Genomic DNA, 11,191 nt, shown 5'->3' with positions numbered 1-11,191 from the left:
GATAAGATAACAATAAACAAGAACCTGAAGACCAAAAAAAATCTACTGTGACTCTCTTTCCTGACACAAGACCACTCCAGAAGGGTCTATCCCAGACAGGGGAGCCCCTGGGAGGGCCCAGCCAGAGTCTCTGAAGTCAGGGAATTGGTGACAGTTTGGGTTTGTGTGACTGGTGCAGTCCTTATAGCCCCTTATGGACATCATGGAACTGCCTCATGACAACCTCCCTAAGGGGGTCTGAGGGAGAAAAGATCCTGTGCAGGTCTGCAGGCTGGCCTGGGCTTGGAGAGGACTGCAAAATGCAAGGTGGAAGGAAAACAATGAAATGGAAAAAGAGGACAGTCATTTCCTAAATCCTGCAGGTTCTCAGGCACCCAAGTGATGAGTAAGAGACTTGCTGAGCTCTTCTTCCCCACAGGGGACATTCCACACAAGTGTCACTGGGGCTGAGGGCAGGCTTTGTGTCCCTCATCCATGAGGCCAGCATGCCAGCAAGGAGATATGGGAAGTTCTGGGGTTCTTGGGTCTGAAGCTCCAGGGAGAGCTGTACAATGTAGGGGGTTCTGCAGAGATTGTTTCCACAGGCTGTGGTTGTGGTGAGGTTTATGCAGCCCTGGTTTTATGTTCTCTTTTGCTGTATGAAATTGAGTATTGAATACAAGTGACATCATTAAAAATATTTCAAATGAGTCAATAAACTATTTATCTCAGTTCCTAATACAGGTATATTTCTGGGGGGCTGTCAAGAAAAAGAAGAAATTTTAACAAATACATACAATTTAGGACAAACATGGACATCCCAGATTTCAGAGGCAATAAATCAATAAAAATTTTATCACCCTTCACTATGCATCCTTAAAAAGGAAAGTCCTAGCTGATTCTCTGTTAGTTAAAAATCTCTGTATCTCCAGTCTGAGCCTGGATGAGGAGAGGGAGAGAGAGGGAGAGGGAGAGGGAGAGGGAGAGGAGAGAGGAGGTACCTCAGTTATCCAGCAGTGCCCATAAGGAGGATGGGGGCAGCATGAAGCAAGATGTCCTGGTGCTTTCCCTGTGCACCTCCCTTTGCCCTGGGCTCCTCCTTTCACTCCTGCTGCTCCAGCACACGGTGCTTTGCTCCCAGTGCCAGGGAGGCTTTGTGAACGAGCTGTGGGTGCTTCTTGCATTCCTTGACCTGAGTCCATCTCGGGTGGGTGGGTGGCCAGCTGGAGCACAGGCATGGCCACAGGCATGGCTGCAATGTGGCTGCAGCATGATCAGGAGAGTGCCCAGCCTAAAAGCTCCTCCAGAGAGAAGGGCAGCCCTTCCATCTCCACCAAGGCTTCTCCCAGAGCTTTCCCAAAGGTTTGATTCAGGATGGGACACCTGCACCCCTCGCCTCAGCTGGCCCCAAGCCCAAGCAGTCCAGAGCCCAGGAGGAGCAGGAGGGTGTGCTCAGGGTCAGGGTCAGACAGGCTGTGCTTGGCAGACTGGCACAAATTGAGACACAACTGTGTCTTGGAGGAGCAGAGCTCCTCACCCAATGGCTCAGGGAATTGCTGGATGGCTGTGGAGGAAAGGAGGCTGCTCATGAGGGAGCTGACAGGGACAAGCAGTGGGTGTCTCCAGGGAACAGATTGCTCCTCCAGAAGGAAGGGATGTGGGCACAAAGCAAGAAAATCCTGCACAAGGGAAGCAAGGCTGCTCTCGTCCACCTCCCAGCTGAGCCAAGAAACAAGCAGGGTCTGAGTGAGCAGCTCTGCTCCATTCCCCAGCATCACAGGGAAGGAATCTGCTCCACAATGGGCAGCTGGGCCTCTGAGCTGGGGCCAGAGCTTTTGTGTGCTCATGTAAGAGATACCTGAATGCTACATGCAACAGGCTGTCCCTGAAAAACAAGAACTTTGCCTGCACTGGCACTGATGTGGGCACAGGATGTGCTAGTCAGTCTTTTTTCTTTGGTTGTTTTAAGATTTGTTGTCCCACACTTCACCTGTAATGAATTGTTTTTTAAATGGTATTGCTTGATACAGCATAATTCTATTTACTAAAACATGCGACAATTTTGTTGTCATTTTCTCTTTTCATCACTAGCAAATTGTTGTTAGAAACATGGCAGCTTTAAAAATCAATCATCTCATTTTTTGAAGATAAGAAGAGGAGCCATTGTTTAGAGGAGGAGAAGGAAAATTAGACATCATATAGAGAGAAAACACATTGGATCAAAATCCATGCAGTGCACCTCAAAATCCTTTCATTATGTATCTGATATGATTATCATATGTACATGGTATGATTATATACTTATTTTACCTTGAGCATGGCTATTTACCAACGAGCTCTTGGTGTTCCCATAGCCTCTGTGGTGCTTTTCACATTGGACTATCACACTCCACACCTTGACCTCCCTCAGCAGCACCCATGTTGCCCATGCTCCATCAGCTGTCCCTCCTGAGCTTTCCCCATCCCACTGTCCATAAGCTGAGGACATCCAGAATTCCCTTTCCAACACTTAGGTTATGGTTTCCTTTCCTCTGGAACTCGGCCTGAGATGCATACAAGGAAAAGCAAGCCTCAGGGGAAAATGAAGTTATAGTAGAGGAAATGTATTTGAATATCTGTATAGAGGCTTTGCCCCAGAGGTCCCGGTTGCCCTTGATTGGCTGCAGCTGTAACCAATGAAGATAACTGGGATAAAAGGGGGGGTGGGTTAACCAGTCAGGGAGAGCCTTGGAGGAGTCCTGAACTGAGAGAGAATGGCATGCAGAAGAAGGAGTCAGTGCAGAGCTGCAGCCATGAGAATATGCCAAAGAGGTATGGACTTTAGAAGTCTGAGAATATCATTATAGAACTCTAGAGAAATAGAACAACAACATGAAGTTTTCCCAAACCTGTTTGCAAGCTGGAGTGGTCTCTGCTGAAAGGATTTGAACACTCTTATGGCTGACACAAAACAATCCAGAGTCTGCAGCTGGGGTGATAAGGGTAAGAGCACCCCAGGCAAGAGGTCCATGTGTCACCTGTGGCTGCTGTCAGAGCCAAGGTCCAGGGCCTGGCAGGTCCTTGCAGGTGCTAGGCTGACCAGAGTCTCACCCAGCCCAGAAAACACCACACAGTATTCAGCCAGACATTCCCACGTAAGCCAGGGGCCTGTGTCTGTCCCACTGGGGGATTGCTGCAGACAGAAAAGCTGGGATTTGCTCTCCTGCCCCTGTTTCTTATGCAAACTCTCACAGACCAGCCATGACAATGGGTAACTTCTGCCAGCACTGGAGAAGAGGCCGAGCTCTGCCTGCTTTTGCTTCAGGGCAGACAAAAGAGAAATCTAGTGGAAACAAATCATGGCACAGTCAAGAAAGGAGAAGGAGGCAAATAAAACCAGTACTGAATGCTTTGGTGTTCACAGTTTAACCCAGTGCAGCCCAACCACACTCCTTGACAGAAGCAAATAACAGAAAACCATGGAGGAGGGGGACCTCATAGGTGTTTCTTGGCTCCTCACATTGATCCTTCCAGAAGAAGAAATTATCTAATTCCTCCCAAGATTATTGTAAATTATCTACTGACCTTAAGAAAATGTCCAGGTATTCCAGGGATACACAAGAGAGAATCTGGTGTTGTTACTCATAACTACAAAGTAAAGAAAAACCAGATAAAATACAGTGTGACAAAGTAATTTGAGTGACTTGGCAAATGTGCAGGGTTAATTGTCACTTTATTGCTATAGATGAAGATAATAAAATTGCATGCTCCATTCCTCTTGCTGTGTGTCAAAACTCCTATCATCTGGAGATGTAATAATGCTTCTCCTGAAATAACATAGACCTGTTCTTTGTGTGTTTATATGCCCTTTGTGTATTTTTCTGCTCTCTGACCTCTTATCTTTTCCAAGTCCTCCACCCACCCTCTGTAAATGCTGGTGATCTTAATTTATCCTGTTGTGGTAGTTATGCTTAGTCACAAATGTATTTCTGTTCCATTCCCTTCAAGAGGACACTTCACAAAGCTTTGGAGTAATCAGGAAAGTCATCACAAGCCATGAGAAATACCTGCCTACAAAACAGCTGTAAACCTCCCTTTTCAATCGAGGCATTTTCTGAGAAATATGAAGAGTTATGAAAAGCTTATTTGTATCAAAGTTACTGATAAAAACCAGATATTACATGCCTGCTCTGAAGGGAAATGGGACATCTCTTTTTGGCCTAACATTAGAGCATAAAATGAGCATGGTTCATAAGGCATGAGATGCTTCCTACAATGCATCCTAAAGACCTTCTTAAAAGGTTTAAGAAAGTTTCCTAACATTGCTACTTCCTCTGCAAACAGGTACTGCTGCCCATCAGTGTCAGCACCACGATCTCAGTATTTCAGAGCCATCCCATGAGCCCTTTATGTTGAATCAGTGCTGAATCTGAATTTCATCCTAACTCATATGTGTTGCCAAACTCTGAACCTGATGTCTGTGTGTGCTCCCTTATGCCTGTGCTGCAGGAGACTGGGCCTTTCTTTCCAAGTTGTGGTAAGTGGAAATACCTTGGTTGACTTTGTCAACACGACGTTCATCTCCTTACAGGCTCTTTTCTGGCAATTCATTCTCTGGCACTGGTTTTGAAACCCCACATCTCTTCCTTGGGGACCTATAAAGCCTGAGGCATCTTTAGAAAACACACTCTGGGGCCTGGGCCTGGCAGCTTGGTCCCACTGATGCATGTGCCAAAAGCATGAAGCCACCAGCCATGTGACAAATGTGCCACCAGCCATGTGACAAACTGGCTGCTGTGTGAGTGAGAGCTCTGCTTTTTTAGAGCTGAAGGATGCATGATGCAGAGGTGGCAGTGGGACCTGTACAGAGTTACCTGAACTGACCTGTGACCCCTCAGTGCAGCAAAAGTATCAGACACTTGTTTTTCCTCTGCTTCCTGCATTTTGCCACAAAATTTGTGGTTACTCTGCAATGGAGTGATGATGGAGTGATGTGGTTACCCTCCAATGGAGGACAGCCACTGGCAGGTCACCTGGAGATAGGGGGGATGGGAAAAGGACAAAAAACCCTCAAACCTCTGCTCTCCAGGGAGGATGAAGTGAGTGTGGATTATAAGCCTGAATGCCCAATAAATGATAGCAGAGGTTGCTGCCTTTACTTTCGACAGCACCACAGCAAATCTGTGAAAGGCCAGAATGGGCATGAAGAGAACAAAGCACCACATTTCTCACCTGCTGTAATTGCAGAAGGGTGTGAGACCTTTACATTTTTCCTCTACTACTCCCAGAAAGAAGTTATTTCCCCATCAAATAGCCAAGATCAGCTCCAGGTAAGGATGGAAGTCCTCATTTTCACTTTCAATGCTCTGCCACAGGATGCAGGACCTCCTTCTAGACTGATGCTTTGCAAACAGACTTAGTAAAACAGGATATTCCCTGTGCTTTATGAAGAAATAGGAATTTACAGATTAAAGAAGAATCTCTGCAAACTGCCAGTGTTTTAAAGAAATATTTTCAAATGACACAGTTAGGCAAAAATGTCCTGTTTTGAATAACTACAAAAATGTTCTCTCTGTGGGGAGATGTGAAGAGCAATTATGTTCCCAACCTTGCAAATGTGGATTACAGAACTGAAAATGTATTTTGCTTTAGAAAGGCTTGCTTTGATTTTGTTCAAGTAATACTTGAGAATCTGCCCTCCCAAATCTGCAAAACTACGATAAAAATATTTTTAAAAGGTAGATGTGTTTCCAAGCCACACATAAAGGCTAGCAATTGTTCAGTAATTCCATTTAAGCCTAAAATGTTTGATGGCTCGGTGCTCTTGTCATATTTTAATGGTATTTGCTGTAATCAGGCAGATTTTTGTTCAGCTCTGTTCAGACATTCTCATTTTTAATCCAAAATTTGCATCTACATCCAATAAAGTATATCCTCCTTGACTGCATGCCAAAAAGCAACTCAGAGTTCCTCCACAGACAGCCTGGTGAGAAGAGTGGAGGCTCAGGTGGAGATATCATGAAGCCTCTGTTTCTCAGTTCTCAGGACATCATCCCCTCCAGGGCCTGACATTTGTGAAAAATGGAGCTGTATTTCCTGGTGTGGGCTTTTCTTCTTGCACCTCTGTTTTCTCTCTGGTTCCCTGGTGCAAAATCCTATGAGCTTTACCAGCACTGTCAAGGGAGGCTTTGTAGGCACTCATTCAGTTTAGATCCCCAGCACATCCTTCTGAGAAGACTCGGGGGATGTATCCCAAATTAGGCACTATGGGACAGAGTGACCTAAAATCACATGCTGTTGGCAGAAAATGGGAGTCTTTGTCAAAATCAGCATCTACCAAAATATCCATTCTGATTGATATTATAGTTTGTTTCATGCTTTCTTAAAAACACCTGAAGGGGAGGGGAAGTATAACCATAGCTACTGAAATAAATGGCTGCTGTCCCCTGGGCTGTGACAGCAGCATTTATCTTTCTACAGCCCATGTGTGAGAGGAAGGAAGAGAATTCTCCAGCTTGGAGCTATTTTCTGTCAAAAATCTTAGTGTAATTTTTGTACAGTGAATATTTATAACTGTTGTTAGTGTCAATACAATTTTTTGCAGTTAGTGCACTTATTTACATTTTAATGGCCAAGCCAATAAAGATTTATGCACCTGTCATCTGAATTTTCCACAAAAGTGGTGATTGCTTAAAAAAAACCCCAGTACCTCCTGAAGAATACTCCCTCTCCAATCATCTTTTAGATGCCTTCATTGTTTTGGGAAACAGTAGGCTTACAGCTCTAAAAGTCGTAAGTTAAACCCAGCAAAATCCTGCATCAGTCTTCATGGCAAAACTTCTGCATATTACAAAAGCACTTGCTCAGGAACCATTTTTTTCTCACTCTGTTTTTCAAACACTGTCTCTTGAATGGTAAGGGCTGTTTAATCACTTTGATATGTCTCAGCTGCACAAACTACATTACTTTTGCAGCTTGAGGAGATTCGCTGTTTAGTGTTGACCTTGTTTTGATTTTAATGCAGTTAAAGGCATAATTCAGATCCCTGCTTTGTGTGCAGCCACTCCACTCAGGAGGGACACACAGTGCTCCAGCATCCACTCCCATGCACACATAACCTCCTCCAAAATGTGAACTACAGAAAAAGCCCTGAAGGCATCCCCTCTGTGCCTGCCCACGGTCCTGGCACAGCAGCCAGGACATGTGTGCCCTCATTCTGGCCATGCTTCTCCTGGAGGCAGCCAGCCCACAAGCCTTTTTTATTCCCACACCACTGCTTTGGTGCCAGGGCTCTGCAGGATCAGCTCCTTTTCCATGCCCAGACTAGCCCGGTTATTTCCCTGCTGTCCATCCCTCGCTGGATTCCCCAGTGGTGGCTGCGGTGACAAGGAGGAGGGGCAGGCTCTCTCGGGAGCTGTGTGCCCTCTCCGGGCTGCGCTGTCACTCAGCTCTGCTCCAGCCGAAGCTGAGGGTCTCAAAGACATAGAAGTGTGAGGTTTCTGATCAGTATAGCTGGGGTTCAATGTCCAGAGTAGTTTTAACATAGAGTTCAGATTCGAGGCATAAAGCCGAGGCCAGGGGCCAGGCTCTTGTAAGGCACCGTCCATAGGTCACAGCTCTACAGTTCCACACAAGCACCTGCATAGAGCCGCAAAAGAGGCACGGCATAGGCCGAGAGCTGGAGGAGCCCCGGCCCCCAAATAGCTTCGGTGCAGAGCTCTTGCTCAGCCAGACTGCGTGGCTGTGACCAGAGCACCGTCAAACCTGCGCTACTTGCCCTTGCTGTGGTCTCCAGACCTTTGAAGCTTGCAGGAACACACATTTTAATCGTGACACTGAAGGATGTTTTCTCCCGTATGGGCAATTCCCTCCGCAGCTCCGACCGTGCAGCGCCTCCATCCCCAAACCCCTGAGCAGCCCAAGCAGCGACGCCTCCGAGCATCTTCCCGACAAAACGGGGCGGCCGGGGGGTGTCCTTCAGCTCATCTTTCAAAACCTCAACTCCCCCCGTCCCTGAGATGAATGTCACCCCCGCGGCCGCCCCCCGGCAGGCGCTGCTGGAGCCCGTGCGCGGTGCCCGGAGCGGGGGTCCCCGGGCGGCAGCAGGAGGCGCGGTGAGCCCGGCCGCGGCAGCCGGGCGCTGAGCTCACCTCCCTCCGCCCCCCCGCTCCCTTCTCCCTCCCCCTTCCCTCCCTCCTCCTCCGCCTCCTCCCGCGCCCAGCCTGCAGCCGGGATCTCAGTATTATGGCATCGAGGAGAATGGAGACCAAACCCGTGATAACGTGTCTGAAAACCCTCCTCATCATCTACTCCTTCGTGTTCTGGGTGAGTGCGGCTCGGCGCGGCGCGGGCACACGGGCACCGCAGGGCACCGCAGGGCACCGCAGGGCACGGCCCGGCACCCCCCGGCCCCACCTGCCCGGAGCGGGGGGCACCGGGGGCTCCGCAGCGCGGGGTGGCACCGCCGGGCGAGCGGGAACGGGGCATGTCCGCCGGATACAGATCTGCATGCACACACACACACATATATGAGCTCACACATATGTATATATATACACACATTTCCATGTATAAAAAATGATGGCTTTTGCCTCCTCTCGCGGCGAGCACATCCCCCCGAGCCCCCGCGGGGGAAAGTTGCAGGGGTCTCCCTGAAAGCCTCCATAGCCTGCGCCTTCCCCGCCGCCCCCCTGGCCGCCAGGACCGTGTCCCCACCCTCCAGGACCGTGTCCCCACCGCATCCCCGTCCCTCCGGGCGATGCCGCCCGAGCCCCCCCGGTACCTGCGCGCAGCGGGGGCTGCCCGAGCCCCGCCGCTGTACCCGCGTTTCGTAACTGGGCTCAGGCTCCCGCAAACCATTTTCCTGACCCAGATGCATTAATTGAGTTGCCGCGATTGCCTGACACGGCCCGGCCGTGTTTTTCAGGCCCCCTCCGGGGGCTGGAGGTTTTCGCAGCGCCCCGGCCTGTTAGTCAGCAGATCCCCGGCAGGAGCCGCGCATCGCGGCGGCGATCGGCAGGTTAAAGACCTTTCAGTGGCACACGGTGACAACACACGCTAATGGCCCCGCTGTGTGCAGTTAGGGACCTGCTCCGCACGCCATCGGCACAGCGCACCGAGGCGCATTTGTCACTTCCCAGCCGGGGGAGCTGGTTGTGCTCTCTCGGTTCGGTAGCTCTGCGCTGTGGAAAGTGTCTGTGAAACACACTGGCTCAAATCTTCATCCTTCTGCTTCAAAAGGCATTCTAAACAAAGAATTGCTTATTCATGGCAATAGCGTTTGACATCGTTACAGTGAACATAGGACTTCAGCTGTTTCAACTTTAACTTCATAGCCTTTCCTTTTTTTTTTTTTTTTAAAGCATAACCAAAACACATTTTTGTTTTTCCATACTCATGGCAGTACCTCGGTGTTATTGGTTCCCTCATACCTCGTACACTCCCCCCCAATATTTAACATATCCCCCCCCTCTTCCTTTTTTTAATAATCTTGGTGGCAGCAGAGGTGTCTGATGACTGAAATGGATAGGAAGCCAGAATTATCTGTTGGGGTTTTTGTTGGCAAGTAGATTCTTCACATTAGTCTCAAGGTGGCTAAGTTTATATACTTACCACAGTTTTAAGATTCATCCTTTCCAGTTCTCAGCAGATCTGTAAGAAACCCCTCTTCATTCTGTGATGAGTGAGCAACTGCAGGAGCTCAGGCGAATTCATGGCATCTTTTAAAATTGTGTCTTTTTTTTTTTTTAAAGTGATCGTTGTATCTGCTGCAGCCCGAATAAACAGAGGGCTTAGATCAGCATGCCCGTTGAGCTAGCACATTTCACCAACGCTAATCTCATTTAAAAAGAGAGAATTGTACCCTGAGCCAAGCAGCTGGCCGAGGGCATTTGTGCTGGAGGCTGTCAGGATGCCAGGCCAGGTTGACAGCTGGGACCTCGTGGGGTAGATGACACAGCTGAGCTCGGGGTGGGCTCTGTCAGAACCCAGGAAACGGGCTCCAGCAACACAGCTGTGCTGCTGGGATGCTCTGCTGTGAATTCTTTCCCTCTGAGCTGTGGGTCAGGCTCCTGTGTCTCCAGATCTTCTCCAAGGGCATGGCCCACTCTTCCAGTTACTTAACATTTGATGGCTACCAGAGTCTCTGTTTGTCCTCTTCCCTGAGCCTGGAAAACGAGGAGGAAATCAATGGTTGGGGACAGAATCCTGCAGCCATGATCAAAGGAGAATGAAGAATCATGCTTGCTGTTGCATCTGGTTTCTCAAGGCACCAGCCAAGGGACATAGGCAGGTGTCAGTGGGAGAAGACAGCAAAGGATTTGGTAAAGGTCCAGAGGATTTGACAGCAGATTCTAAGTCTTTATCAGTTCTTCTGTGCTAAAATCTAATTCATATTTTTGTCCTCTTTCTGGGCTCTGAATCCATTTTTGTCCTCTTTCTGGGCTCTGAATCCATTTAGAATAAATTGGAGCAGGATGCCATGAGGAGAGCAAAAACATGGCATACTCTGGCTGTCTGCTCATTTTGTTTTTTTCAGGCAAGTTTGAGAGCTGAGGGATGTATGGACTTCCCTCAACCCCACTCCATTATTTTCTGGAGTGATTTTTGTACTCTTAGAATCTGCTGGCTCCAGAGTCAGTGTAACTCAACTTGAGTCCTTGTGAATTCTCAGAGCTGAAAATATGGGAAGGATTCTATTGGAGGCAACTATTTTAATTTTTTTTTCTTGGACTGAGCTAAATACCAGAAGGAAACCATGCCAGCACCACAAATGGCTGGTTTGTAAATTTTTATTCTGACGGCTTTCCCACATTTTTTGGAGAGGTTGTAAGCTGATTTCTGAAGGAGAAAGCTCTGTGTTGCTTAGCTGCAGTTTGTATGGGTTTTTTTTTTCTAGCTGTGGGAATGGAGCTGTGATACAGCACAGGGCAGAAACTCGTCCTGTGGCATGGTGGTGTGTGGTGGCAACCCTTTGCCTGGTGGGTCAGGTGGTTACAGATGTGAGGCAGTGGGGAGAAGGTGCTTCTTTGCATCCAGTGAGCTGTTCTGAACCGTCATGAAGGACTCCTGTGTGTTTCACATTGTTTATAAAATAAGAAAGTCTGTGTACGCAGCATGTTCCCCCAACAAGTGATTTTTTGTCAGGCTTAAATATGAATTGCATTTGTATTTGTGGGACAGATGTGTATAGGTGAAGGCTTTTAGTATGAGCATTAAATGAGGCTGCACAGAT

At 48.2% G+C, this 11,191-nt stretch overlaps 1 protein-coding gene and 1 long non-coding RNA gene across 2 annotated transcripts in view; one reads left to right on the top strand and one right to left on the bottom strand.

The window, feature by feature from the left end:
- Nucleotides 1–3,283: 3,283 nt before the first annotated feature.
- On the bottom strand, nt 3,284–8,920 carry LOC118687578 (uncharacterized). Its single transcript, XR_004980354.2, has 3 exons — nt 8,741–8,920; nt 5,191–5,399; nt 3,284–3,606 (listed from the first exon to the last, which is right to left on the bottom strand). It is a non-coding gene; the product is annotated as an uncharacterized LOC118687578 (long non-coding RNA).
- TSPAN7 (tetraspanin 7) overlaps nt 8,052–11,191 on the top strand; it is a 91,610-nt gene continuing 88,470 nt past the window's right edge. The window contains exon 1 of the mRNA XM_036384549.2: nt 8,052–8,283. Coding sequence (XP_036240442.1) covers nt 8,203–8,283 — 81 coding nt within the window. The 5' untranslated portion in view covers nt 8,052–8,202. The remainder of the gene's footprint in view (nt 8,284–11,191) is intronic.

This window comes from Molothrus ater, chromosome 2 (assembly GCF_012460135.2).
Source record: "Molothrus ater isolate BHLD 08-10-18 breed brown headed cowbird chromosome 2, BPBGC_Mater_1.1, whole genome shotgun sequence".
NCBI lineage: Eukaryota > Metazoa > Chordata > Aves > Passeriformes > Icteridae > Molothrus > Molothrus ater.
The sequence above is the reverse complement of the archived record's forward strand: the minus strand, read 5'-3'. Positions and strand labels throughout refer to the sequence as shown.